The sequence below is a fragment of the Rhinolophus hipposideros genome, assembly GCF_964194185.1.
Source record: "Rhinolophus hipposideros genome assembly, chromosome: 21".
Classification (NCBI taxonomy): Eukaryota; Metazoa; Chordata; class Mammalia; order Chiroptera; family Rhinolophidae; genus Rhinolophus; species Rhinolophus hipposideros.
Window position 1 is genome coordinate 48,563,499 of NC_138067.1, and position 27,861 is coordinate 48,591,359.

The window sequence follows — 27,861 nt, forward strand, 5'->3', positions numbered from 1 at the left end:
TCACACATTTGCACAAAGTGCCTGGCCCCTGCAAGGCACCTGAGTTTCAGCCCTTGCCTTAAACCAGTGTTTTTGAAACTTCAGCTTTCAATATAGTCTGGGGAAGGGCTTGTTAAGACACAGGGTGCTGGGCCCCACTCCAGGAATTTGATTCAGTAGGTCTGGGGTGCAGGCTCAGAATCTGAATTTCTAACATGTTCCCAGGCATATTCATTTCCTGTTGCTGCTTTAACAAAATACCACAAACTGGGTATCTTAAAACAACAGAAATTTCTTTTTTCACAGTTCTGAAATCCACAGGCGAGAAATCCAGGTGTCAGCAGGCCTGCACTCCTTCTGGAGGCTCTGGGGGAGATCTTTCCTTGCCTCTTCAGCTGTGGTAGCTGCTGGCATTCCTTGGTTTGTGGCTGAATCCTTCCAGTTATCAAATCTGTGTGTGTGTGTGTGTGTGTGTGTGTGTGTGTGTGTGTGTGTGTGTGACAGAGAGAGAGAGATAGAAAGAGAGAGAGAGAGAGAGAGAGAGAGAGAGAGAGAGAGAGAGAGAGAGAGATCTCCCTCTCCCTCCCTTCTCTAAGGATATGTGTAATGGCATTAGTGTGCCCCTGGATAACCCAAGACAATCTTATCTCAATAATACATCACATCTGAAAAGACCCTTTTTCCAAATACTGTCACACTTACAGGTTCCAGGGATTAGAGGCTATCATTAGCTTACTATACCAGGTAATGGTCCAGGAACCACAAATGGAGAAGCACTGCCTTAAACCACAGGCTAGGTAACAGCAAGGCTTGGGAGACACACAGACCTGGCTGGAATTCAGTCTGACAGTCACCACTTCCAGCCCTATGCTCTTGAGCAAATCATTCCACTCCCTCTCCCAACCTGCTCACTGTCCCCACCTAGCTGGACATGGGAATTAGAAACCACATAAACCCATAGCGGTTCAGATGCCCCAAAACGGTGGCTACGGACCAGATGTAGCCCACAAATGTTTTACAGTCCTGAGTTGGCTTTTTAAAAATTAGTTGTCCACATAAAAACATTAGAAGACTTCCCATAAAAATTGAGCATTCTAGACCCTCTGGACAAACCAAAACATCTGGTAACAAGGGTTCCTTTGGTTAGAATTACCCCTCCTCTTCACCACATCTCCAACCTACCTACCTGGCTCCCTTGGGTGCATGAGTTTGCATCCTTCCTTCTCTTCATTCCAAACCTCTTTTTACCTGAAAGGCTGAAGTGGGCCAGGTACCATTGCAGTGGGTCCTGTACTTCCCTCCTGCAAGGTCTCACCTGGAGGAGACTTGATTCTCAGAGGGACTGGGCACCAGCCCTAGACCCAGAGCTTGTCATCTGGAAGTGTCAATAGGACATTCCAGGCTGAGGCCTGGATGGGGGCATGGCTGACCCCTTGGGGTGGTATTCGCAACCCACAGGCCTGCCTACACTGCTAGGCTTCCCTGCATTTTCCTGGAGATAGGGTCCCCAGCTTTCATAAACATTTCAAGAGCATCTGTGGCCCCCAACTACTTCTGGTAACCTGGGGTTTTGCTGGCTTGAATGCGTGCAGTGGGGCAGGGTTGAAATGACAGTTTTTATGAGAACTGTAACAACAACAAAGAAAAACCCTACACAAGGAAGCCCACAACTGCGACAATGTGTAGGAATAACTAAGGAAAATGTGTGGCCTTACAAGAAGAAAACTACAAAACTTTACTGATTGATATAAAAGCTTGAATGCATGAAAGGACAGTATCATGTTCCTGGATGCTAAGGTTGAGTGTAATAGTATGAATTCTTCCTCATTCATTCATAAGTTCATTTCAGTAATCATAGTCATCAAAAGGCTATTTTTAATTGATAAATTTTCCGAAAGAATAAACATAAATATTCTGGAGGAATTACAGAAAATTATACATTTTTTCATATAAACATACATATACTTTTTAAAGGCACAATGATGGAAAATTCATTAAATATAAGGCATAAAAATTCAAAGATAGATCTAGGATAAAATAGGGCCACAAGCCAATGAAACAAAGCAGATGGTCCAGACATGGATCATACACTGTAAAAAATATGTACGAATCATTTACCAATTGAAGTTGAGGCAATTAACAATAGGCGGGTAATTTTGATCCTCTTCACACAATACTCAAAAGTAAAATCAAGAACGTTTAAAGCATAAATAATGAAAACTGCAGAATAAAACACTCTAATGTTTACAGAAGGTTAGATTTTGCAGGCTTGGAAAAGGATGAAGCCATATAAAAATGGAAACCTTGTCAAAAAAAAATGATTCAAAGAAAATGCCAAACAGAAAAATATTTATGGACAAAATGAAGACAAAGAGTATTTTTTATTATATAAAGAGATTGTTCAAATTGATAGGAGGAGGAGATATAATCATTTAACAAGCTTAGAGGAAAATGCTCAACTTCCTTAACAATCAAATATGTGCTATTAATTAGATGCCCTTCCCCTTATTCAATTAGCAAAGGTGGAAAGTGCTTCTAACCACAATGCCAGAGAGGACATGTGAACACACACCCCACCTTCCAGGTAGCAGTGCAAACTGGTGTAACTTTCAGAGGAGCTTGGATGTATATTATCAAGAACCTTAAAACAAGGGTGGCCGTTTGGCTCAGTGGCTAGAGTATAGAGCTCATAACACCAAAGTCGCCGGTTCGATTCCCATGTGTGCCAGTGAGCTGTGGAGGGGCGGTTCGATGCCCTCCACAACTAGGTTGAAAACAACTTGACCTGGAGCTGAGATGCGCCCTCCACGATTAGATTGAAAAAAAAAACACGATTTGACTTGGAGCTGATGGGTCCTGGAAAAACACACCGTTCCCCAATAAAACAAAAAAGAAATTTTTTGTAAACTTTGAAAAAAAAGAAAAGAAAAAGAAGAACCTTAAAGCAATTATACCCCTCCTGACTCAGAAATTCCCCTTTGGCTAAATCTATCTTAAGGAAAGAATGCTAAGTTTGGAAAAATGTTTAAGCACCAAAATGTTCATTACGGTATTGTTTATAGTTAGGAAAAATCAGAACTAAATTAAACACTCAAACAGAGAGAGCCACACATACAAAGCTCTGGGTATACTGGCAACTGACAACGACAGACTCGGAGGTGATAGAGCAGTGTGTCAACTGTAAGACTAAGTGGAAAAATAAGGTACTATTGCACACACAATGATCACAGCTATGTGAAAACTAAACACCTTTAACGGGTAATACCTAAACATCTGTTACATGGGTAAAAGGTGAAAACGCACAGAGGTGCCATGAAAATTACATTTCTTCCCACTACTCTTTGGTAATTATTTTTAAATTAAAAGAAAACAAATCAAAATGTTAATGTGTTCATGGTGTATTTGGGGGGTGGGAGGTGCAGAAGGAGGGGGTAAGGACTACCTTTCGGTAAAACAGAAATTGTCTTTAATGAGTCAAGTATACTTTAAAATGAAAAATAAACATTCATCCTCAGAAATGCATACTTTAGAAAAGAAAACAGAGTTCATATAAATAAGTAAGAACAAGGAAGAAAACAAATAGCTAAGCAGGCAAAGGGCCTAGATCATACCCGAAGAAGTTTGAAAGCACGCAGGCGTGGGAGGAGGGGACCGAGGAATAATTCATTAGGAAACAAAGAATCACTTTTTTGGCTTATCGAAGAGGCAAACGTTTTTGTTGGTTTAAGTGATAAATATCCAGTGCTGGTAAAGCCATTAAAGTGCTTATTTATACCAGGCGTGGCAGACATTTCTTTGCAGGCACAAACACTGCTCAGCTTGTCTTGTTAGCCTGAAGTGCTGTTAGAAACACTCTTTGGGTGCACGGAACTCAGAGAGTGTGACTGATTAGCACCCGTCACTGACTCAGGATGGGACAGGGACAGCTTGCCACCTATTTCATATGGGGTAGAGCCCCTGAGGAAACAAACTCAGCAGGATCTTTGGAACCATAGACATGTTTATCACATCTCGCCTAGTAATACCACTGTAGTGCAGGTTCTGGAAATTTACCCTAAGAAAACGAAATACAGTGCTTTGTTAATCAAACCTTTATATAATGTCATTAAAATCTGTCATTCGAAAATAAGTGAGAAAAAGAGAACTTCAAATTTGTGACATGTATATGAAAGACTTAATTGTACAGATATACTAAAGTATAAAATGTGGGTGTGTTTTGATGTGTAGCTCTCATTTAAAATTCTGTAGTTTATGTCTGTCACTAAGAAAACTTAAAAAAGTAAATGAAAGGATATGAAAACAAAATATTCCGTAATAGCAGCTACTGGGTACTGAGTGCTTACTATGTACAAGGCACTGTTAGGCTCTTTCACACAGATGAGCTCCAGGCCCTTCCACAGTTCTAGGGGGAGGCACTGTTACCCCATTTCCCAAGAAACCTAGGTTTAATCAGCTTCTCAGGAGGGTCTGAAATTGGGTTTCAGCAGCGTGGCCCACACTCTCCCTTCTCTGCCAAGGCTCTTCTAACCGTGAACATGACTGTGTTCCTGGGCTTGGGACTCGAGTGTCTGCGACTATTAGGAAGTTTACTAGCTGTCTTTGCTTCCTAAAATTTTAATGTGCTTAATATTATTTGTTTAGTGAGGAAAACTAACCTAATAAAACTATGTTAAAATTAGGGTTCTAACAAACTTCTTCATCTGTGGCTCTTTCCAGGCTGGATTTTAGTACTGTTATTTTCTAAAATGGGTTCACAGTGCAAATTCGTCAAGGAGAAAGGAGGTGTGGAGAGAGTTGCGCAGTTTAGTTGTTCCCTTGAAAAACAATCAGCATAACTTTTAGACCTCCCTGGAATGAGGTCAGGAGTGTTTCCAAGGCCTTCCAGATACACATACCTTTTGGCCCAGAAATTCCACTGCTAGGAATTTCCCCTTAAGAAACACGACCATCTGCAAAGACATTAGAGCAAATTGAGAAGGGAAATGCTAAGGCCCAAGGGAGACAGGAATCATAACTACAACAACAATGTACACATAGAGATAAATAACAGCAACCCCACTTTCAAACCCTAGAAAGCTAGTGAAACAAATTAGGACACATCTGTGCAACCGAGTACCAGGCAGTCCTGAAAGATGAAATCGAGGGTGTATTTATGGGTATGGGAAGATATTCATGATGTATTAGAATAAAAACTACAACCTTCAAAACAGTGTTAAGGGTATGATATTATTTCATAAAAATGTATTTTTATCTTATTTAAAAACCTATATAGATCTATGCATAGGAAAACATGGATAATTTTATACCCCTTTTAGCAGCAAGTATATCTGGGAAAGGGAAATACAAATATTCAAAGAAAAAACAAACACGTTATTTGCTAATCTTCAAGGAATATGTAGTACTTGCATAAGCACAAAGCTTTAAACATGAGTGTTTCCAAATTTTAAAAAAATTAATCTGAACATAAGAGTAGTGCCCAAACTGTCAGACATGTTAGGAATTGGGTGAGAAATGCAGGGGAGCAGAGAACCATGGCCCTATGGAACGCACTAGGACAGCAGCAAGCTGAAAGTCAAAATGGCAGGCTGGTCCACCACTACAGTCAGCTCATGTGTGGAAAACATGGAGGCAGCAGCTCGTGCACCTTCCATATATTCCAAAGAGTCCAGGGGTGACAGGAAGAGCTAAGCTTCCATGTTGTCACCACTGCTATTTGTGGTGTGAAAGAAGCATCAGGATAAAGTTAGTCACATCTGATGCTCCCTGACTTTCTCTAGTAAAGGCTCCTCATGAAGCTGGAAGCCCTGGCCCAGGTTCTTCATCCAGACACCTCAAAGAGTCTCCACCACCTCTTCATTCAAGAGTCTACCAAGATGGAGTGATAGTGGGAAGAATGTAGAGAAGTTCAGAAGAGGTAATGAAGAAGTGACTACAGCAGCTGGCCCCCGAAGAATCCAGTCCTGTAGAAACTGAAGCCTCATTGCCTGAAACTGGGGCAGCCGCTTGGAGAACAACTTTCAAAGGCTGGGCCTCTGGAAGAAACCAAAATTGTGTGCCTCCTGACAGGATACGGTATAAAAAAGGCACATAAAACCACCTAGGAGGTGTTCTCGCCAAAGAAGTTGAAGATGAATCTAATTACGTCTCTAGAGTTTAGGGTAGAACTAACTTTCCTTTACAGAAAATACAGAGGAGAGAAGAAAGAGCTTAGGGACACCACAGGAAGCAAACATTTAGAATGGGGGATACTATACAGGACAACTGACCCAGTTTCTTCTAGTATTACTTGCATAATCACACAAAGCTTTGAAGGAAAAAAACAATTAGTGCTAGAATGATGGTTGCCAGGACTGGGGGGAAGGGGAAATAAGGAAGTATTATTTAATGGGTAGAGTTGTAGTTTTTGCAAGATGAAAAAGTGCTGGGGTTCTGTTGCACAAGGTGACTAGACTTAACACTACTGAACTGTACACTTAAAAATGTTCCAGATGATAAATTATGTGCTGTTGTTTTTTAATCACAATTTAAAATAAAACTTATTTTAAAATAAGTGCTTCTAAATTAAAAAAAAAAAAAATGGAACATTGGAAAGGTACCAAAACAGATATATTAGGAATTGAGTGGAGAAAGGCAGGAAGTCTATCTCTACATTATCCTCGGGGTCACACAAGGCATTCAAAAATTGAGAGGTGATTGCTTTAGATTAAGAATGACTCAAGAGATCAGACAACCAAATGCAATCTGTGGACCACGTTAGGATCTGATTCAAATGAGCCAACTGCAATAAACCAACTTGGAGGTTTTCAGGGAAATTTGATTATGGCCTGAGTGAAATCCTTTGCTCGGGGTGATTTAATATTTTCCTTTTTAAGTAGATGTATTGAAGTTTCAGAAAACAGAGATAAGACAACTGAAAGGAAATGTATCTGGGTAGAATGCAGAATTAGGAAAAATGGTGAAGGGAGAAATGAAATGACTGAGATGGATAAGGGCCTGAGTAATCCTGTGACAAGGTAGAAACCATCATAAAGGCATGACAGGGTTTTCCTGGAGGTGAAGGGAGAGAAATTAAGGAGGGCAGAGAATGTTAGAAGTGTTCAGAAAAGGCAGGGAGCCAACTTGAAAGGGCTCTCAATGCCTAGGGCTGGAACAATTTGAACAACAAAATAAATAATGCTAGTACTGAATTACAGCCATAGAATAAATATCTATGAATCTATACCAATATAAATAAATTACTGAATAAATAAATGAATAAATAGGGAGGACAACTGTTCCTCACAGAATTCTAATTACTAAATGTAGAAGGAATGAGGGAAATAAAAAATCACCATTACCACACCAAGGTAATGGCTGTAGGAAAGATCCACTTGCGAGGTGTTAGAATTTAGTGGGTGAAAATTTGAGGAGAAACTGGATAGCTGCATGGTCTCAATGTTTCTCCTGTAAAGTATTAATTAATTATAAAGGGAAATAAATAGTAACTTTACAGCATTAAAACCCAGCAAATACCACTTTAAGTCCAAGCATTGAGGTTAATTAACACCACCAACAATAAGGCATGACCCCTCAGGATCAGAAACCAATTGATAGTGAACCATTATGAGAAAACAGGGCCAGCCAATGAGGACTGTTTGGTCAAGAATGTTGGAAACGAAGAAGAGAGGTCGTGTAGCTAACACTCATTTGGCTGGTGTAGGTTCTGACAAGTCATGTTTGTTGTTAATTTCATGGCTTTGGAACCACATCATAGCTTAACCTCAAAAATGGCTGCATGAGGAAAAGCAGGGCAGTGAATAGCAAGAGCAACAACCCATACTTCCAGGCTAGTAATCCGGTTCTGGGACTCCAAGTCCAACTGGTTACCATGTATCTTTGTATTTGACCACCATTCAAGTCAGTGACTAAAGTTTTTGACATTATAGCAATATGATACAAAAGAAATTTTTAGTGCAACTGAGGGTTCATATCTTTAAAGCGTGAAGTATGTCCAGCACAGAACTAGGATTTTAGGTGAAGTTGGCCATGCTGATGATGCCAGAGCCCAAGATGGCAAAACTACTCTTTAGAAACAGGATTTTTAAAAGGAGGGAAAAGGAAAATAAGAAACCCCAACCCCCAAGCAAACAACTACAGACAGCTGCCAAAAAAAAAAAAAGAAAAAGAAAAAAAACATGATCAGTAACAGCTTTAGGATCTATAAGAACAATTATAAGAAAGTGTTTAGCAAAAATATCTACTTCCCTGAACTAGTGTCTCAGAAAGTCATCGTCTTATCCTAAATCACAAGAGAAACAACTATCAGAACTTCACCCTAAGAAAGCTTTCTGAATCTGACACTGTAAGTGCCCTTATCTGATTTAACGTGAAACAATGCTGGGCATATAGAGGAACATGGCTGCAGTTAGTATGGTACCGTGAGGATATGGCAGAGATTTTAAAAAACCTGCGTTGAGCATTAAGCTATAACATAAGTTATCTCATGGAATCTCACAAAAAACAAACAACAACAACAACAAAAATACCCCTAAAACCTGGGTTCAGTTTCCTGCTTCATCACTTACAACCTAAGTTAAACCAACTGGCAACATGGGAACTTCAAGTTTGCTTTATCTGAGAAACAGAATAAATATCCTCACTAGGTACATAGCAACATTCCTTAAAAGATCAAAAAAAATAATACATGTGGCAATGTTCTGTAAATTGGAGGGTCCTATGTAAATGTATTACCAGTTAAATCAGCTTTGTGGATGACTCCATAGAGGTATACCTCGAAAATCTTTTTACCATGCCATGTGCTGATACATCCTGTGTGAAGACACTGTACGGAAACACTTCTATAAAAACTTAGTCAACAGATTGCCTGTGTGGAGCCCAACTAGGGGTCACAAGTTTTTTGTCAGGATGTCAAAATCAAGGTTCTCTATTCTCTGAATTCTATTAAAGAGGGGTATAATCTGTTAGCTTCTCTCCTATGGAACAAAAATACTCTTTGTAAGATTTTGGCCTGTGTGACTACTGACACATGTATTGAATCTCCTTTTGCAAAAGATTGTTCTACACTCTTGCAACCATTCCCCTTTTTTTGATCATACAATGATGAATTTTCAAGTTGTTAACAAGTTGTGAGGGCTGGTGGAAGGCCTTCTCACATTCAGAGGTCTCAGAGTGTCTCTCTTCAGGATGAAGCCAAAAGGTTCAGAGTGTTCTGATGGAAGGTTTTTCAGTACCAATTACACTCAACGGATTTCTCTTGAGAATGGAGTTGATAATGTTGGGTGAGGTATGAGGGTCGGCTGAAACATTTCCCACACAGCTGACACTGGAAAGGCCTCTCATGGGCATGAATCCGATAGTGTTGAATGAGATATGAACTCCGACTGAAGACTTTGCTGCAGTCACAACACTGATAGGCTCGCTCTCCAACATAGTCATGTTTCCGCTGATAGCGAATGAAGTGCCTCTTGATGCGGGGCAACCTAGGTGAGAGAACGTCTGCCTCGTGGGCTTTGAGATGGTGAAAAAAATGCATATCCTGGATAAAAGCTTTGCCACACTGGAAACACTCATAGCAGTCGCCCTGACTATGGGTTGTTACACGGCCACAGATATTTGCACTCTGGATAAAAGACTTTCCAGGGGACTTTTCACTGGAAAGAGTCCTCTGGTGTCTGGTGAGGTATGGCATGAGGTAAAAGGCTTCTTTACACTGTTCACCTTCAAAGGGTTTCTTCCCAGTGTGGATCTGCTCATGTCTCTGACAGGCTGTTGGAGTACCAAAGGTTCTTTCACAACATTCACATGTGTTGAGTGTGTTCTCCTGGAGGAAAGGCTCGACCACCGGTGGGGGACTGGTGCGAATTCCAGAAGCAGCACATTCCTGGGGACTCTCTTCTAGAGGACGCTCTGACTGTTCAGTAAGATGTGGACTTCTGATAGATTCCTCACTGTCCTGGCTTACTACCTGAGTGAGGGTCTTGGGCTCACTCATTGTTATAGGGCTTGCAAGCTTCTCCTGGTTGACCTGGTACGGATCCAACGGATCATCAGAAGGCTCTCCTGTGTCTCCTATAAGCCAAAAGTTACCTACTTGCAAATCTTCCATTCCTGCCCCCAAGGGTGAGTTTTCTATAGGCAGGCTTTGCTCTGGAATTAGATCTTTGGTCTCAGGTCTTCTCTCCCAATCTAAAAGAAAGGTAGAAGTTCCTCTACTCTTTTTACTCACAGAGACACATCATTATAGCAGAGACAGAAAAAAAGGGATTAAAAATAATAGGACAGACCTTAAGGAGATTGAGAGGGATTTAAATGTTTTGCTAAAAGTTTGGATTTTCTTTTGAGGAGGTAAGAAGCTGGTCAAAACTTTGTGCTTTATAAAGGGAACTCCCTGGGTGGGAAAGAAACTAAAGCTAAGAAGAAACAACAATGAACACAGTGGTCACGTCCCACAGACACTCGTGATAAGTGAGCAGAGTATGGGTGAAACAGCAGAGCCAGAACACAGATTAGGAAGTCATCAAAAGAGGGACACTGGACGCATCACAGTGGATTAGATTTTAGGGAACGGTCTCTGAAAAAGTCCTTACTGAAACCTCTGTTTTCCTTGCCTGCTGTCCAGCCAGTGTTCCAGCATGTTCTGCCAGTTCCCCTTTCAAGGAACACTGCAAACTGAGCACTTCACAACCACGGCTCCAGCTTCCTTTAGCTTTAACCTGCTGGACCTCAACACCCTCCTAACTGGCTTCTAGGTTGGTTTTCCTAAAGCCCATTTTCCATAGAATAGTCACAGGGATCTTTCTAGAACAGTGCTGCCCAACAGAATGCCCTGCAATCATATAAATGATCTATACTTTTATGTCTAATACAGTAGCCATTAGCCACATGTAGCTAATGAGCACTTAAAACATGGCTGGTGTAACTGAGGAACACAACTTTAAATTTTATGTAATTTTGATTAGTGTAAATTTAAGTAATCACATGTGGCTAGTGGCTGCCATACTAGGCAGCACAGTTCTGAGGTGTCAATAATACTATCTCAGTCCCTGATTCAAAACTTTCAAATACCTTTTTCACATCTCATTTGGAATGAAATCCACATTCCTTAACATATCCCTATGAGGGCTGGCTCGGGTCTATCTGTGACCTCATCTCTTCACTCAGACCATATCACTCTTCTTCCTGTTTCTGGAACACCCAAGCTCATTCTGACCTCAGGGCCTCTGTATTTGCTGTTCCCCTGCTGCCACACCTTCCTCAAATTCCTCCCTGGCTCAGTGACTTCTCAAACATTACTCAGTGACTCCTTTCCTGAAACCTGTCGTTAACAGCCTCCTGTGGCTCTCTGCCTGCTTTACACTCATATTCTATTATTTGTCTACTTATCACCTCTCACCCCCATTAGAACACAAGCACCATGAAGGAAGGGATTGTGTCTGCCTTGTCCATTACTGTATCACAGTGCTTGGACTACCACAGAGACACAATAAATATCTGTGGAATGATTGAATGAATCAAAGAATAAATGAACAAACTAGAGTAAAGGAGAGAAGACAATGAAGGAAACAGAGAGCAGGTAGAGGAATCCCGTTGGTCGGTCCCTGAATTTTGTCTGGGCACCTGCTTCTCCAGCCACAGGTAACGTCGGGAGGGCTGTGTCGATTAGCACTAGACACAACTACAGCTTCAGAAATGTAACCCACTGAAATGGAACACTGAAAAATGAGGAAAGGTGTGTCCAGAGCTTCTAGGAAAGAAGACTTCTTGCACTTAAGAATACTTCTTGGGCACACCTGCTCTCTGTCATGCTGTCTTTAGACAGGAACAAGAAAGCACATCTAGGATTTGTTGGCCAAGTGAAAAGAGAAAATGAAACTAGGTCTTGCTAACATCACAGAGCCCACACACCCAAGCATCCCTGAAACCTAGCCGACCAGTATTGAAGCTAATAACTCTCTATGGCTTATGCAAGTTTGGGTGTGGTTTTCTGCTAACAGCAACTGAAGGACAACTATGATCCCGGCTGATACACATGACGACCCAACTCAAAGGAGAGAGTTCATGAAGATGGTAAACGTTATCACATGTAGCCATACAGTTTGTAAAAGGTAAAATCTAGAAGGTTCTTCTCTTTGAGCCATAAGGATATTGGGAGGGAACTTTTGGGGATGTTGTAGAACACAGTGTGAGTGCGTGTGTGTGAGTGTGTATGGGGAGAAATAGGGGGATGAAAACCAGACTACAGGGTTAAGGAGGGAGGGGAGGGAGCCTTTGGGTGTCAACAAGTCTGAGGAGTTAGCATGAGGGAAAATGGGAGGCAGCTGGAAAGAGAAGTGGTATCACACCAAGGTTTCTTGCTTGTTTCAAAGAGGAAAGACCTATGATTTCTAGCTGCAAGAGCAAAGTCATGGATGAATGGAGGGTTTGGAGCGCCAGAAAAAAGCGAAACTGACCTCCCCGGAGCGGCGCAGGAGCGGAACCTGTGCTGCAGGAAGAGACGAGCTTTAGAGAGGAGATGAAAGAAAGTGCTGAGTGCACATGGGGTGGTGGCGTCTTGTGAGCCTGAGGTGAGAAACCAACCAGCCTTCTCCCTGACTCGAGTGGGCGCTGAGGAACACTCCCTGACCCGCTGCAGACTGGCTGGGGCACTGTCTTCCCATGACCCCAGTCTCCACAGTTCACCCCTCACTGCTCACCTGGACATGTCTTTATATCACTGTCTTCCTCCATCGCACGTGACTCCTCCTCTTCCAGCTGTGAGATAATGTCAGGTTTAGAGAACTGGTACCCTGTTGAACAAAGAAACTCATGACTTAGGGTTCTGCTGCACCCACAGTGACACCCAGCCTGGGCTCTTAGGGCTCTGAGACAATAAGAAAGATGCAAATTCACACAGAAGAAAAACTTGTTCCTAATGAGTTTGTCCTCAGGAGACCTTTGGCAATGTCTGGAGACATTTTTGGTCATCACAACTTTGGGAGGAGCAGAGAGTACTACTGATGTCTGTAGGTGGCGGCCAGGGGTGCTGCTAGGCATCCTGCAGTGCACATGACACCCTGGCAAAGAGTGATGTGGCCCTAAGGTCAACAGTGCTGAGGCTGAGAAACTCTGTTCTAGAGTCAAAACTGAAACAGGAGTTGAGGACCGTGTGCTGGGGGCTCTCTACTTCAGCATGGGGATCTGATGATGGGGCTGCTCAAAAAGTGAGCAACACAAGATTCTTCTCTTTCTGTGACAACCTTCATTCCCTCAGTCTTAAAACGCTCTTTCTCCCCCTCCACTAGTTGTGTGTTTCCCAAACTTCAATCATTTGCATATCACCTGCTATGGTCTGAATGTTGGTATCACCCCCAACATTTTGTGTTGAAAACTCCAATGGGACGGTGTTAGGAGGTGGGTCCTTTGGGAAGTGCTGAGGTTATAAGGATGGAGCCCTTGTGAATGGGATCAGTGCTCTTATAGAAGAGGCTTTACAGAGCTCCCTCGCCCCCCACCACGTGAGGACACAATGAGAAGGCTGAGTCCTAGAAGACAGCCTTCACCCAACTGTGCTGGCACCCTGATCCTGGACTTGCAGCCTCCAGAACTGTGAGAAGTAAACTTCTGTTGTTTAGGAGCTAGCCACTCTGTGGTATTCTGTTATAACAGACCAAAGACAACACCACATTATTTACTTGTTTATCCTCTGTCTCACCCCACTAGAATGTAACACCCACAAGAACAGGAATTCTCATCCATTTCATAACCCCACTGGCTATACCAGTACCTGGCACATTGAGAATTCACTGACGAATGAGTGACCCTCACATGTTGGCCCTATCAATGTACCACTTATAGTAGTACTTGGTATTTATTTAATATTTTTATTTAGATGGCCTCTCTTTTTAACTTGAATACACTTAATTTAAATGGAAACTTTATATCAACCTTAGAAATAGAAACTACCATCATTTTCAAAAACAAACAACAACTGAAGGTAACATAATACAGATACAGCAGAAACTAAGCTTATCATTGAGTTCTCACTAGCTTCTGCTACCGAAGGCCCAAGACCTGATGTCTGCTCCGTCTGTGCCAAAACAAAAGATCAACCAGATGCAGAGACTTGCTAGCACCAAGATGACACTCTCTGCCTGATATAACCAGAGGTTGGAAAGACAATGAGAAGAGGAGTGTCTTTTGCACCAACTGACTGAAGGATTATTTCACGCTGTCCATGTACCACTTAAAATAATCTGTATAACCCACTGCACTCATTCCGCACTTGGGAAGAAAATGTCCTGGGTAATATGTAATCCCCATTAACCTAAAACCTTCAGTGATACAAGAAGCCAAGGACTCACAAGAAGCCAAGGACACACAAGAAGCCAGAAATGCCTCCAGGTTACTGCATGAGGGCTGGAAACAAAAACTGACTTATTCTCTCTATTGTGAGTCAAAAATGTGGTAACTGAGAGGAGTTATATTGTAAAAGGCACTCCATTGTGCCTTCTTTGTGACCAATAAAAGTCGTGGTTCAACTTAACATACCCAGGTTTGAGGTAAGTCTCTATTTCCCAAAGTAGGTCTCTGACTTCACAAGGATAAGAGCACCAGCCTATTGCCAGTGGAATGGTGTTTGGTTTTGTGTTTTTCAGGAGACCTTTGGCCCCAAAAAAACCACTGAAAAGAGGATCCTGGAACTAACAACAAAAACATTTAGCGTGTGGGGAGAGGTAAACAACCCTGCCTCTGGATATGAAGACTGGCAATCTCTGACTCTTAAACTTCAAGGTCAATAGAAACCTTTGGAGCGCCTGGAATTTTCAGCAATTCCTTCACTCATTCAAAGAAAATAACTGTGAGATTCCTATTGTGCAGCAACCTGATGAAGCAAACCCGTCAGGTAGCACAGCAGAGTATAAGGGAGCAGATTCTGGAGTGACATCCCAACTCTGCCACTTTGTAGCTGAGTGGCTTTGGGCAAGTAATATAATTTTCCTATGACTCAGTTTCCTCATTTGAAAGATGGTGATAATAATAACAAGAAGTATACCCCCTTCATAGGACTAGTATGAGGATTAAAGGAATTCAGACATATAAAGTTCTTAGACTGACACCTGACCCACATTAACTGCTCAGTAAATGCTAGCTACATTATGAGTAATAGTGAATTTAATATTGCAATATTGCCTCTGATCTGGGTTGAGACTCATCAACATGGTGAACCACTGACACTGATGAAAGGACTGAAGAGAGCTGAAAACCACTGCCCCAAGGGGCACAAGCCAAGTTCCATGGAGAAGACAGACTTACCTAAGGAGATCAGGTTCCTGTAATTCTCCAGCATCACCTCCCTGTAGAGGGTCCTCTGAGCAGTACTAAGAGAGGCTAATTCCTCCGGACTGAAGTCCACAAAGACATCCTGGAATGTCACCAATTCCTAAAACACCAAAGACAATCACAAATGATCAAAATCCAGAAATTATCCCAGGGAGGGGGGAAGGAGCCTGACGAGAGAGGGTTGAATGTGAAGTTGACATTCAGACCAGCAGAAAGCTTCTAGTCCAAGTGTTCTAATCTGGAGGTTACAGGGACCTAGCCATGTATCTTTCTTGTCTTGTAGTCTGAGAGAAGGGGGAACATTTCTAAGATAGTTCCTGCCACTAATTACTACAAATTTGGGTTGGAGGAACACCTTAGCCTCAGGAATCAGAGAGAGTTAGGTTCAAGTCCTGGCTGTTTTTTCTTATAAGCTTTGCGAGTGTGGGTAGATTAAGCCTCAGTGACTCATCCATAAAACACAAAAAGCTCATAAATACTGAGATAGTTAAGTCTTATTAATAAACGGAAATGCAAATCAAAATGACAAAGTACCATTTTATACCCATTCAACTGACAAAAGTTAAGAAGTCTCACAGTACCAAATGTTACCTAGAATGTCAGCCCACAGGATCTCTTATAAGATTCTAAGAAATATGTAAATTGGTAAACCACTTTGGACCCAGAAATTCTCTTCCTAAGTATATTTGCTCATGTGTACTTAGAAATGTTCATAAAAGTGCTGTTTGTAAAATCCAAAATCTGGAAATAGCACAAACGTCCATATACAGTAGAAGAGATAAATATATTTTGGTGTAGTCAGACAATGGAATAATACTCTAGCGATACAAACTAATTAAGTACAATCACACACAACAATCTTGGTAACCTAAGGTTGAATTTAAAAAGCAGATATTAGAAGACTACATAAGACTGTGATGCCCATTCTACTAATATTCAACTTTTTAAAACTTTTTTTATTACTTTCAGGTGTACAAAACAACGTAATAGTTAGACATTTATCATTTATATCCCTCACACAATAACCCCCCTTCCCCAATCTACTACCCCTCTGACATCGCATACAGCCATTACATTTCCACTGTCTCTATTCCTAGTGTTGTGCTCCACTTCTTGTAAATATATATATATAAAAATATATATATTTTATATATATATATATATACACATACATATAAAATTATAGTTGGCATTCATTATTGTTCAACTTCAGCTTCAGGTGTACAGTGTAGTAATCAGGCATCTACATCATACCTGAAGTGGTCTCCCTAATGAGACAAGTGTCAATCAGATACCCTACAAAATCTTTACAACATTATTGATTACATTCCCCAAATTGACTTTCATATGCCTGTGGCAATCGTGTGGTTACCACTTGTGCTTTCTAATCCTCTCACCTTTCCCCTTATCACCACCCCGCCTCCCTCTAGCAACCCCCAGTTTTTCCTCTATGTCTCTGAGACTGTTTCTGATTAGTTCGTTCTTTTATTCTTTTCTTTAGATTCCACATATAAGTGAAATCACGTGGTATTTGTCTTTCTCTGTCTGACTTATTTCACTTAGAATAATGTTCTTTATGTCCATCCATATTGTTGCAAATGGTAAGATTTCATTCTTCTTTATGGCTGTGTAATACTCCATTGTATAAATAAATGTACCACAATTTCTTAATCCAGTCGTCTACCGATGGGCATTTCAGTTATTTCCATGTCTTGGCTATTGTGTATAGTGCTGCAATAACCATCGGGATGCATAAATCTTTTCAAATTAGAGTTTTGGATTTCTCTGGGTAGATACCTAGGAGTGGAATTGCTGGGTCATAAGGTAGTTCCATTTTCAGATTTTTGTTTTCCGTACTGTTTTCCATAGTGGCTGCACCAATCTGCAATCTCACCAACAGTGCACAAGGGTTCCCTTCTCTCCACATCCTTGCCAGCACTTGTTGTTTGTTGATTTATTGATGAGGGTGATTTTGACTAGGGTGAGGTGATATCTCATTGTGGTTTTTATTTGCATTTCTCTAATGATTAGTGAGGTTAAGCATTTTTTCATATCTGTTTGCCATCTATATGTTGTCCTCTTTAGAAAAATGTCTCCTCATGTCTTCTGCCCAGTTTTTAATTGGTTTGTTTGTTGTTTTGGAGTTGAGTGCAGTGTGTTTTTTATAAATTTTGGATATTAACCCCTTATCGGATATATCATTGGCAAATATGTTCTCCCATTCAGTAGGATCCCTTTTTGTTTTATTGATGGTTTCCTTTGCTTGAAAAAAACTTTTAGTTTGATGAAATCCCACATGTTTATTTTTTCTCTTACTTCCTTTGCCTGAGAGGTTACATCAGTAAAAACCTTATTCCGGGTAATGTCTGTAAAGTTTCTTCCTATACTTTCTTCTAGGAGTTTTATGGTTTCAGATCTCACATTTAAGTCTTTAATCCATTTTGAATTTATTCTTGTATATGGTGTAAGGAGGTGGTCCAGCTTCATTTTTTGCATGTGTCTGTTCCGGTTTCCCAGCACCATTTATTGAATAAACTATCTTTACCCCACCATAAATTCTTGCTTCCATTGTCATAGAGTAAATGACCATATAGACATGGATTTATTTCTGGGCTCTCCGTTCTGTTCCATTGATCTATGTGTCTGTTTTTATGCCAGTACCATGCTGTTTTGATTACTATAGCCTTGTAGCATAATTTGATGTCAGGTATCATTATACCTCCCATTTTGTTCTTATTTTTCAAGGTTGCCATGGCTATCTGGGTCTCTTATGGTTCCATATAAATTTTAGGATTATATGTTCTATTTCTGTGAAAAATGTCCTTGGTAGTTTGATAGGAATTGTGTTGAATCTGTATATTGCCTTAGGCAGTATGGACATTTTTATGATTTTAATTCTTCCTATCCATAAGCATGGTATGTATTTCCATCTATTTGTATCTTCCTTAATTTCTCTCTTCAGTGTCTTACAATTTTCTGAGTACAGATCTTTCACTTCTTTGGTTAAATTTATTCCCAGGTATTTTATAGTCTTTGAAGCAACTGTAAATGGGATTGCTTTCTTAATTTCTCCTTCTGATATTTTATTATTGGGATATACAAGTGCAACTGATTTCCGAATATTAATTTTGTATCCTGCTACTTTACTAAATTAATTTATCACTTCTAATAATTTTTTGGTGGAGTCTTTAGGATTCTCTCTATATAGCATCATGTCATCTGCATATAATGACAATTTTACTTCCTCCTTACCGATTTGGATGCCATTTATTTCTTTTTCGTGTCTGATTGCTGTGGCTAGAACTTCCAGCACTATGTTAAATAGAAGTGGAGAAAGTGGGCAACCTTGCCTTGTTCCTAATCTTAAGGGGAATGGTTTTAGCTTTTCCACATTGAGTATGATGTTAGCTGTGGGTTTGTCATAGATGGCCTTTATTATGTTGAGATACGGTCCCTCTATGCCCACTTTCTTAAGAGTTTTTATCATAAATGGCTGCTAGATTTTGTCAAATGCTTTTTCTGCATCTATTGATATGATCATGATTTTTATATTTGATTTTGTTAATGTGGTGTATCACATGATTTACGGATGTTGTACCTCCCTTGCATACCAGGAATGAATCCCACTTGATCATGGTGTATGATCTTTTCAACGTATTGCTGAATTCTGTTCACTAACATTTTGTTGAGGATTTTTGCATCTATGTTTATTTAGGATATCTGCCTGTAGTTTTCCTTTTTTGTAATGTCTTTGTCTGATTTGGGGATCAGTGTGATAATGGCCTCGTAAAAAGTGTTTGGGAGCCTTCACTCCTTTTGGATTTTTTGGAATAGTTTGAGGAGAATAGGTGATAATTCTTTTTTGAATGTTTTGTAAAATTCATCTGTAAAGCCATATGGTCCAGAGCTTTTGTTTGTTGGGAGCTTGTTGATTACTGATTCAGTTTCCCTGGTGGTAATCAGTCTATTCAGGTTTTCTGTTTCTTCTTGAGTTAGCCTTGGAAGGTTGTCTGCTCCTAGAAAATTGTCGATTTCTTTCAGAATGTCTCAGTTGTTGGCATATAGTTGCTTATAGTAATGTCTAAAAATTATTTGTATTTTTGTGCTGTCTGTTATTGCTTCTCCTCTTTCATTTCTGATTTTATTAATTTGGGTCCTCTCTCCTTTTTTCTTTATCTTTTTTTTTTTTTTTGGTGCGTCTGGCTAAAGGTTTGTTGATTTTGTTTATTTTCTCTAAAAACCAACTCCTGGATTCATTGATCTTTTGTATTGTTTTTCTGGTCTCTATTTCATTTATTTCCACTCTGATCTTTATTACTTCCTTCCTTGTACTCCCTTTGGGCTTATTTTGCTGTTCTTTTTCCAGATCTCTTAAGTGTGAAGATAAACTGTTAATTAGTGATGTTTCTTGTTTCTTTCGGTAGGCCTGCATTGCTATGAATTTCCCTCTTAGTACTGCTTTTGCTGCATTCCATAGATTTTGGGTCATCATGTTTTCATTTTCGTTTGTCTCGAGATATCTTTTGATTTCTTGACCAAGATGCCTTGATCTCATTGTTTACCCATTCATTATTTAGTAGCATGTTATTCGGCCTCCATGTATTTGTGTGTCTTCCAGTTTTTGTCCTGTAGTTGATTTCTAATTTCATAGCACTGGTCTGAGAAGACAATTGGTATGATTTCAATTTTCTTAAATGTATCAAGACTTGTTTTATGGCCTAACATGTGGTCTATCTTGGAAAATGTCCCACGTGCGCTTAAGAAGAACGTGTATTCTGCAGCTTTGGGGTGAAATGCTCTGAAAATATTGATTAAATCCAAGTGGTCCAATGTGTCATTTAAGGCCATTGTTTCCATATTGATTTTCTGTCTGGAAGATCTGTCCCTTGTTGTCAGAGGTGTGTTGAAGTCCCCTACCATGATAGTGTTGCTGTTGATCTCTGTCTTTATGTCAGTCAATATCTGTTTTATATATTTATGTGCTCCTATGTTGGGTGCATAGATGTTTACTAGGGTTATGACCTCTTGTCGGATCGATCCCTTTATTACTATGTAGTGCCCATCTTTACCTTTTAATATATTCTTCATTTTAAAGTCTATTTTGTCAGATATAGTATTGCAACTCCAGCTTTTTCTCATTTCCATACGCATGAAATATCTTACCCAACCCTTCACTCTCAGCTTGTGTGAGTCTTTTGATCTGAGGTGAGTCTCCTGTATACAGCATATGCAAGGGTCTTGCTTTCTTATCCACTCAGCCACCCTATGTCTTTTGATTGGAGCATTTCATCCATTTACATTTAAAGTGATTATCGATAGGTACATAGTTACTGCCATTTTTTTTACTTGTAGTTAAATTATTTTCACCTTTTTTCTGTTTACAGAAGCCCTTTTACTATTTCCTGCAATGCTGGCTTGGTGGTAATAAATTCCTTTAGCTTATTCTTTTCTGGCAAGCTCTTTATCTCTCCTTCAATTTTAAATGATAGCCTTGCTGAGTAAAGAAATCTAGGTTGTAGGCCTTTGTTTTTCATCACTTTGAGTACCTCCTGCCACTCCCTCCTGGCCTGCAAAGTTTCTGTAGAAAAGTCATTGATAGTCTTATAGGAGTTCCCTTGTATGTAACCCACTGTCTTTCTCTTGCTGCTTTTTGGATTCTCTCTCTGTCTTTAACTTTTGCCATTTTAACTATAATATAGTGTCTTGGTGTGGACCTGTTTGGATTTATCCTGGTTGGAACTCTCTGCACTTCCTGGGCTTGTATGTCGGTTTCCTTCACCAGGTTAGAGAAGTTTTCGGTCATTATTACTTCAAATATGTTCTCGATCCCTTGCTCCTTTCTCTTCACCTTCTGGTATTCCTATGATGTAAATATTGTTGCGCTTTATGTTATCCCCGAGGTCTTTAAACTATTTTCATTGTTTTTTATTCTTTTTTCTTTTTGTTGTTCCGTTTGGGTGATCTCTGCTAACTTGTCTTCTAAGTTGCTGATTCGATCCTCTGCCTCATCTAACCTGCTGGTAATTACTTCAAGTGTTTTCTTTATTTCAGTTATTGTATTCTTTAGTTCTAACTGGTTGTTCATTATGATTTCTCTATCCTTCTTTATGTCGTCACTAAGCTCCTTAAATATTTTTTTTCAGGGTAGAACGTGAACGCAGTCCCCCACTACCACAAATTATGCAGTCGAGTTTCCGACATTTGGGGAAATCGCAGGGTCAGCAAATCTAGAGTGCAATGGATAAGCCTCGCTCTGGGAAAACCACTTTCCTGAAAATGGTATGTCCCCTGCCAGGTAAGTATCCTTAAACATTCTTATTATCAGTGTTCTGAACTCTGTCTCTGATAGGTTGGGTCACTCTATTTCATTTTGTTCCAATTCTGGAGGTTTCTTCTGTTCTTTTATTTGGGACATGTTTCCTTGCTTCCCCATTCTGACTGACTCTCTGTGTTTGCTTCGATGTATTAGATAGCTCCCCTAGGGTTCTTGGTTTTTGCTGGGTTATCTTATATAATATGTGTTCTTTATATTTGACTTGTACCAATTCCCTCTTCTCCTGGAAGTGTGCTCCAAAGGTGACCCCTGTGTTGTGTATATTGTCCTGTTAAAGCTGAACTTTAATTGCTTTTGGCTTGTCAGTAGGTGGGATTGACTCCTAGGCTAACTAGTTGTGAGACTTGGCTCAGCCCACAGTGGATGATCTGCTGTGTGAAGATTGACCACTCAAATGAGGCTTGGCCCTATGGGCTCTTGTGCCTGTAGAGAATTCCCTCTGGGTGTGTCCCTTGTAGGTCAAACCCGGTAATACTCTGGTTTGGTCTGGAGTTGGCCTCTGGGTGTGTTGAATCTTGTGCCTCTTGGGCTGGGCACTTCAAGTAATCCTCGTACTTGTCTCTTAGCTGTTTTGTGTGTTGAGCAGAGAGTCCTTTGATGGGTTATAGATGTTCAATTTGTGGTAAGTTCCAGATTAGAACTCAAGAAGACCACCTCGCTGCCACCATTCCTATGACGTCACTCCAATATTCACCTTTTGTGTTTCCAGGACAACATTATGCACATCAATGACTACCTGATTTAAACTTCAGGTCATGCACTGGCTGCCCAGTTCCTACAGAGGAGTTGATTTGGCTCACATGTGTTTGAAAAGTTTTTTTTCATTCATATTGGCTAACATCACCAAAAAGTTTATAGATTTCATATTACTAACTAGAATTTTGGCTTCTCTTTAAAAAAATCAGAAGACCTGGGCCCACATTCTCACATGGCACCATCAGCTAAAGTTGAGTCATAGCTGCCCTTAGATGGGCAGGCATTCCCCAGTCATAATCCACCCATTTATAAATTCCTCGTTCATATTACCTCAGCAGTCCCTGTGAGAATCTTCACTTGGGATCCTTGCCATAGACACTTTAGGGACAGAGGGCTACTCTCAGGAACAGGTCTTCTAGAATAGTGTTTCTCAACCTTTTTTTCCTTATCTCCCCATCAAGGAGCCTTCTTAGACAAGTTTTTCCTAATTGCCAACTTGCATGAATTATTTTCTGGTTCTAATGGAAGCGCAATGTATTGATTTCATTGTCTTTTAGGTTTCAAAACGTGATTTAACAAGTGCATTTTTGAAGAAAGAAAACCCCACCCCCATATCCTATCCTTGTAATAACTGCCATTTGTTTCATACATTAAAAGGAGCATAATAATTGTGCAAACCACATGAAGGTTGTTTTGAATAAGCCAATAGTAAAGATAAAATACTAAACAAACAAAAAAATTAATTCAAGAGATAGGAAAAGAGGAAAAATGTTAAAGATATAGCATGTGTGATAAATACAAGAGAGAAAATAAAGCTGGAAGGGGAATCAGAAGAAAAATTTAAATAAGGTAGCCAGGGAAGGAAGTTACGTGATATTTACATGAAGACTTAAAGAAAATGAGGATGTAGTTCAATTAGATAGGGAAGGTCCACAAATCAGGAAGGTGAGATTCCCATACTGGAGAACTAAGTCAGAAGAAAGCCTGACTCACCTGGGATCCAGTAGATGGCAAATTGTCAAACATCTCTATGCCCTCCTTTTGGTCTTCTCCAGTGTTCCTCTCTTCTGCAAGGACAGAGTCCTGAGCAGGAAAATCTAGAAGGGAGAAAGGAATGTGATCATGGAATTGAGCCCACTCTGGCAGCACCCACAGACACAGAGGGGCCTGACATCCCCACACTACCCTGTTCTGCCATGGGAGGTAGTAGTGGTACAGGTCTTCCTATGATAAAAGAAAGATCATGAAATCATTTCTCAGCTCAATATAGCAAGTTCTGAAAAATCTCTGGTTATCTCCCAGCTCTAAATCCTTCAATGGCTCCCCACTGCTTTGCAAATACAGTGGAAGTTCCCTCCTCAATATCAGTGGTTCCCAGTCTCACTCTCCACTCAATCACAGGGAACCTGTTTCTCAACTGCAAAATGTAAATAATAATACTTATACTTCTAAGGGCTCTTGTAAGGATTAATCATTACATATGTAAAGCACACAGTAGGCACTGAAAGCAATACTAAGCTCTTACTAAGATTTTCGTGTATCTTTTTCATTCACTGATCAGCCACCATTTTCCCCTATAGAAACCTTAATGTTGAAGGCCTTCCTTACCTGTAGACTCTTTCCAAGTGCACCTTTCATTAATCTGTTGTTTCTTTCTTATGTCCTAGAGAGCTCTTTCCTTTCCCCCAGGAATCCCAGTTCTACCAATAGTTCTATACCTTTGACCAAGTTTTTAACTCTAGGACAATATTCCTTACGTCCACTAGAGGCAGTGTAACGCTGTGGTTAAACATACAGATGCCAGAGCCAGCTAACTAACTCTGCCTAACTCTGCCAATTACTAAATGTTTATTCAGCTCCCATTACATGCCAGGCACACAGCAGATGTTCGATAAATGGAAATGGCCAGTTGCTTCTTTCCTCTCTCACCTGTTTCCTCACATGCTTGGATCAAGTTTGCCACTAGGGTTTCTGCCTCTTTGCTGTTCTTGGGCTGATTCAACCTCACCCATGTCTGAACCTTCTCTGGCAGAGTGTTCAGAAACTGCTCCAGCACCAGTAGTTCCATCATTTGCTCCTTGGTGTTTGTCTCCGGCTGCATCCATTGCCAACAGAGCTCCCAGATTTGGCTCACAGCTTGGTGAGGCCTGGTCACTGACAGGTACTGAAAATGCCTGAAGTTTTCATGAGAAATCTTCAGAGCCCCTGCGTTTCTTATGGGAATGGTTTCTCGATTCTCTTCCTGATCACATGCACAAAAGAGTTGGGGACTGCTCAAGCGATCCAAAACAGGTGTCACGTGCAGCATTGTTACAGCTTGGTCCTTCCGAGGATGGAGATACTCGAAAAGGCAGTCTGCTCAAGAACACAGTGCTGTGGAAGATGGTGAGAAGAGCTATATTAGATGAACAAAGGATACAGACCTCAGGACTTGCGGAAATTACATACAGACTTACCAGTGGCATGCATAGTTAGGACTGGACAGTGAGGTGGAGATGATTTGAAGGATGTTATTTAGCTCATTTCACACAAATGCCTAAATACACATTCACAGAGATTTGCACGCCTATAGACGTGATGCTGCCTGAGCCCATTCTCAAGTCTGGAAAATCCACAGGCATAGGCTAGAAATATTTCAGAAATGGCATTGAAGGGAAAAGAGACTTGAAACCCAAACCACAATGAACTAATGAACCACAGAAGAAAGGATTTCATTTAAAAATATCAATGAGTTAAAATGACTATATATTATACAAAATGAGGAAAGATCCTTACCATACGTACGTCCTACAAATGACTGGATTCATATGCAAAATACATAAAGTACTCACATGAATCAGTAAGAAAAAAGCAGACGAAATAAGACCAACAAGGTTCACAGATTTCAGCAGTATTGCACAAAAGAAGATAGCTAAATGGCCCATAAACATGTAACAAGGCACAATTTCATTAGTTATTAGAGAAAAATGAATTAAAAGCACAATGAAGTATCACTACACACCCTCTAGAATACTCAAAATGAAAAAAAATCAGACAATAGTAAGTGTTTGAGAGGAGAAAGAGCCACAGTAAAATGATATATACATGCACTGGAACTTTAAACAGAATTGAGGGAGACGTCATCAAAATGGCGGCGTGAGGTGAGCCTCTGTAAAGTTCCCCTGGAATTTACAACTAATCGAACAACAATAATTCCACAAAGGACTCCCTGCACAGCAGACAGGCAAGACAAAGAGGCCCACTACTGAATTCACTTAAAGGTGGGAGAATCGCGCGAGTGGGGGAGGGAAGGGAGAAGTGCGGAGACGAAGCCACGTGGGCACAGGACGCAGACCTAGCTCAGTGCTCCGAGCTCGCTGCATCCCGGAACTACCGCAGCTGTGGGAGAGGGAAGAACTCGGACTGCTAGGGCTCCACTTATGGCCCACAGGAATGAGAGGGCAGCGTATAACACGGCTGAACCCAACATTCACGGCAGAGACCTTGGAGAAAAGACTGACGGAAGAAGGCTGAAAATGGTGGTTTGCCAAGCAGAGAACAGAAGCCTTAGGCACTGAGACTAGCCGCCCCCTCCCTACCCTCCCAGACCTCACCCTGCCCCCACCTGCCCAGTGCTAGAAACGGAACAGTAGCACTGTCAGATCAAAAGAATAGAATATTTGCTGTTCTGAGAACTGTGGACCACAGACACAGCTTCGCAATCCAACTAGTCCCGGCAAAAGGGAAGGAGCTGTGGAAGCGGGACCAGCTGTGGTGGTGGCGGCTGCCATTGCTCTGGGCCACCTCTCACAACTCACCCCGCCCCTGGCCCCACCTATCTGGGCAGATCCCTGCAGGAGTAAACAGAACTGCTGAAACATACGGGCTCTGAATCTGGTGCAGACAGAGCTTTGGAACTTCAAAAGCTCTCTGCATCCCCACAGGGAAGTGGCGCCTTATGACCCTGGTGAACTGTTAACAGAGGAGAAGCCCGTTTCCCAGGGAATCCCGCCATTGTGTGAGAAGCTGGAACAGTGCAGAGAAAACATAGCACTACTGTGTCAGAGAGGGAAAAAAAGGCTGAAGTCGGAGAGAAAATAAAACATTCTACCAACAAGTATTGGGAAACAAAAGAAAGACCTCTTCCTATCAACCTGTTGCAGAAGCCACTCCTGTAGATGTCCAGGAAGAGAAGTAATAAATCAGTAATTGCCATGAATAACCAAGACAGCTCAGAAAGAAAGAGAAAAGTCTCCAGAAAAGGAACTTAAAGATATGAAAATATGTGACTTAAATGACAGAGATTTCAAGATTGCAGTTCTGAAAAAACTCAACGAGATGCAAGAAAACACAGAAAGGCAATTTAATAAACCCAGAAACACAATCAAAGAATAACATGACATTTTACAAAAGAGACTGAAATTGTAAGAAAAAACCAAATGGAATTTCTGAAGATTAAGAACTCAATGCAAGAAATTAAGAACGAAATAACCAGCTTAGGTAGTAGAGTTGACCAGATGGAGGAAAGAATCAGTGACATCGAAGATAGAAACCTGAAAATTACACAGATGGAAGAAGAAAGAGACTTGAGACTTAAAAGAAATGAAAGACCTCTACAAGAACTTTCTCACTCTATCAGAAAGAGCAATATAAGAATAATGGGCATACCAGAAGGAGAAGAAAGAGAGAAGGGAACAGAGCATATATTCAAAGAAATTGTTAATGAGAACTTCCCAAATTTGTGGACAGAACTGGATCCTCGAATCCAAGAAGCAAATAGAACACCTAATTACCTCAATTCCAACAGGCCATCTCCAAGGCACATTGTATTGCAGCTGTCTAAAATTAACACTAAAGAAAGAATCCTCAAAGCAGACAGGGAAAAGAAGACGGTAACCTACAAAGGAAAGCCCATTAGATTATCATCAGATTTTTCAGCAGAAACTCTACAAGCCAGGAGGGAGTGGAACCAAATATTCAAACTATTGAAAGAGAGAAATTATGAGCCAAGAATAACATATCCAGCAAAGATATCCTTTAATATGAAGGAGGAATAAAGACCTTTGCAGACATACAGAAGCTGAGGGAATTTTCTAATACACGACCTGCACTACAAGAAATGCTAAAGGAGTATTCGACCACCATCAACAGGGACAATTTGTGGCAACATAAAAAGGGGGAGAGTAAAGGCCTGAACCAGAATATGGGAAAGGAGAAAATAAGCGAGCTGAAGAAAATGGAATACTCTAAATGTAAAACTTTCTTTTACATAAACTTAAGGGTAACCACTCAAAAAAAATCCAGAACTGAAATATATACTGTAATAAAAGAAGAAACAGAGGGAAACATCATAGAATACCACCACACAGAAATAATAGACAACAACAAAAAGGCAAAGAAACAGTGGAGACACAGCCTTACCAGAAAACTAAAGATAGAATGACAGGAAATCCTCACATATCAATAATCACCCTAAATGTAAATGGATTGAACTCACCAATAAAAAGGCACAGAGTAGCACATTGGATCAGAAAACTAAACCCAACCATGTGCTG

The 27,861-nt window shown here is 40.6% G+C and overlaps 2 protein-coding genes across 2 annotated transcripts; both read right to left on the bottom strand.

The window, feature by feature from the left end:
• Window positions 1–1,836: 1,836 nt before the first annotated feature.
• On the bottom strand, window positions 1,837–24,700 carry LOC308490582 (zinc finger protein 215-like). The gene is made up of 5 exons (XM_081033045.1): window positions 24,257–24,700; window positions 23,321–23,424; window positions 15,271–15,397; window positions 12,672–12,764; window positions 1,837–4,928 (listed from the first exon to the last, which is right to left on the bottom strand). Exons 1-5 carry the CDS (start codon window positions 24,633–24,635, stop codon window positions 4,912–4,914), a joined length of 720 nt encoding a protein of 239 aa, XP_080889171.1. The 5' UTR covers window positions 24,636–24,700; the 3' UTR covers window positions 1,837–4,911.
• Window positions 9,203–10,084, bottom strand: ZIM2 (zinc finger imprinted 2; the record flags this gene model as incomplete). The annotated part of the gene is made up of 1 exon (XM_081030910.1): window positions 9,203–10,084. The coding sequence occupies one exon, from the start codon at window positions 10,082–10,084 to the stop codon at window positions 9,203–9,205; it is 882 nt and encodes a 293-aa protein (XP_080887036.1).
• Window positions 24,701–27,861: the final 3,161 nt, after the last annotated feature.

Bases quoted from the DNA above. Each gene is read 5' to 3' on its own strand.
- LOC308490582 (XM_081033045.1), bottom strand. From the start codon at position 24,635: ATGCTGCACGTGACACCTGTTTTGGATCGCTTGAGCAGTCCCCAACTC. The intron at 23,425-24,256 runs GTGAGAGAGGAA...TCTCCCTTCTAG, and splicing joins CCAAGCATGTGAGGAAACAG to ATTTTCCTGCTCAGGACTCT. The intron at 15,398-23,320 runs GTGAGTCAGGCT...TTGGTGTTTTAG, and splicing joins TGCCATCTACTGGATCCCAG to GAATTGGTGACATTCCAGGA.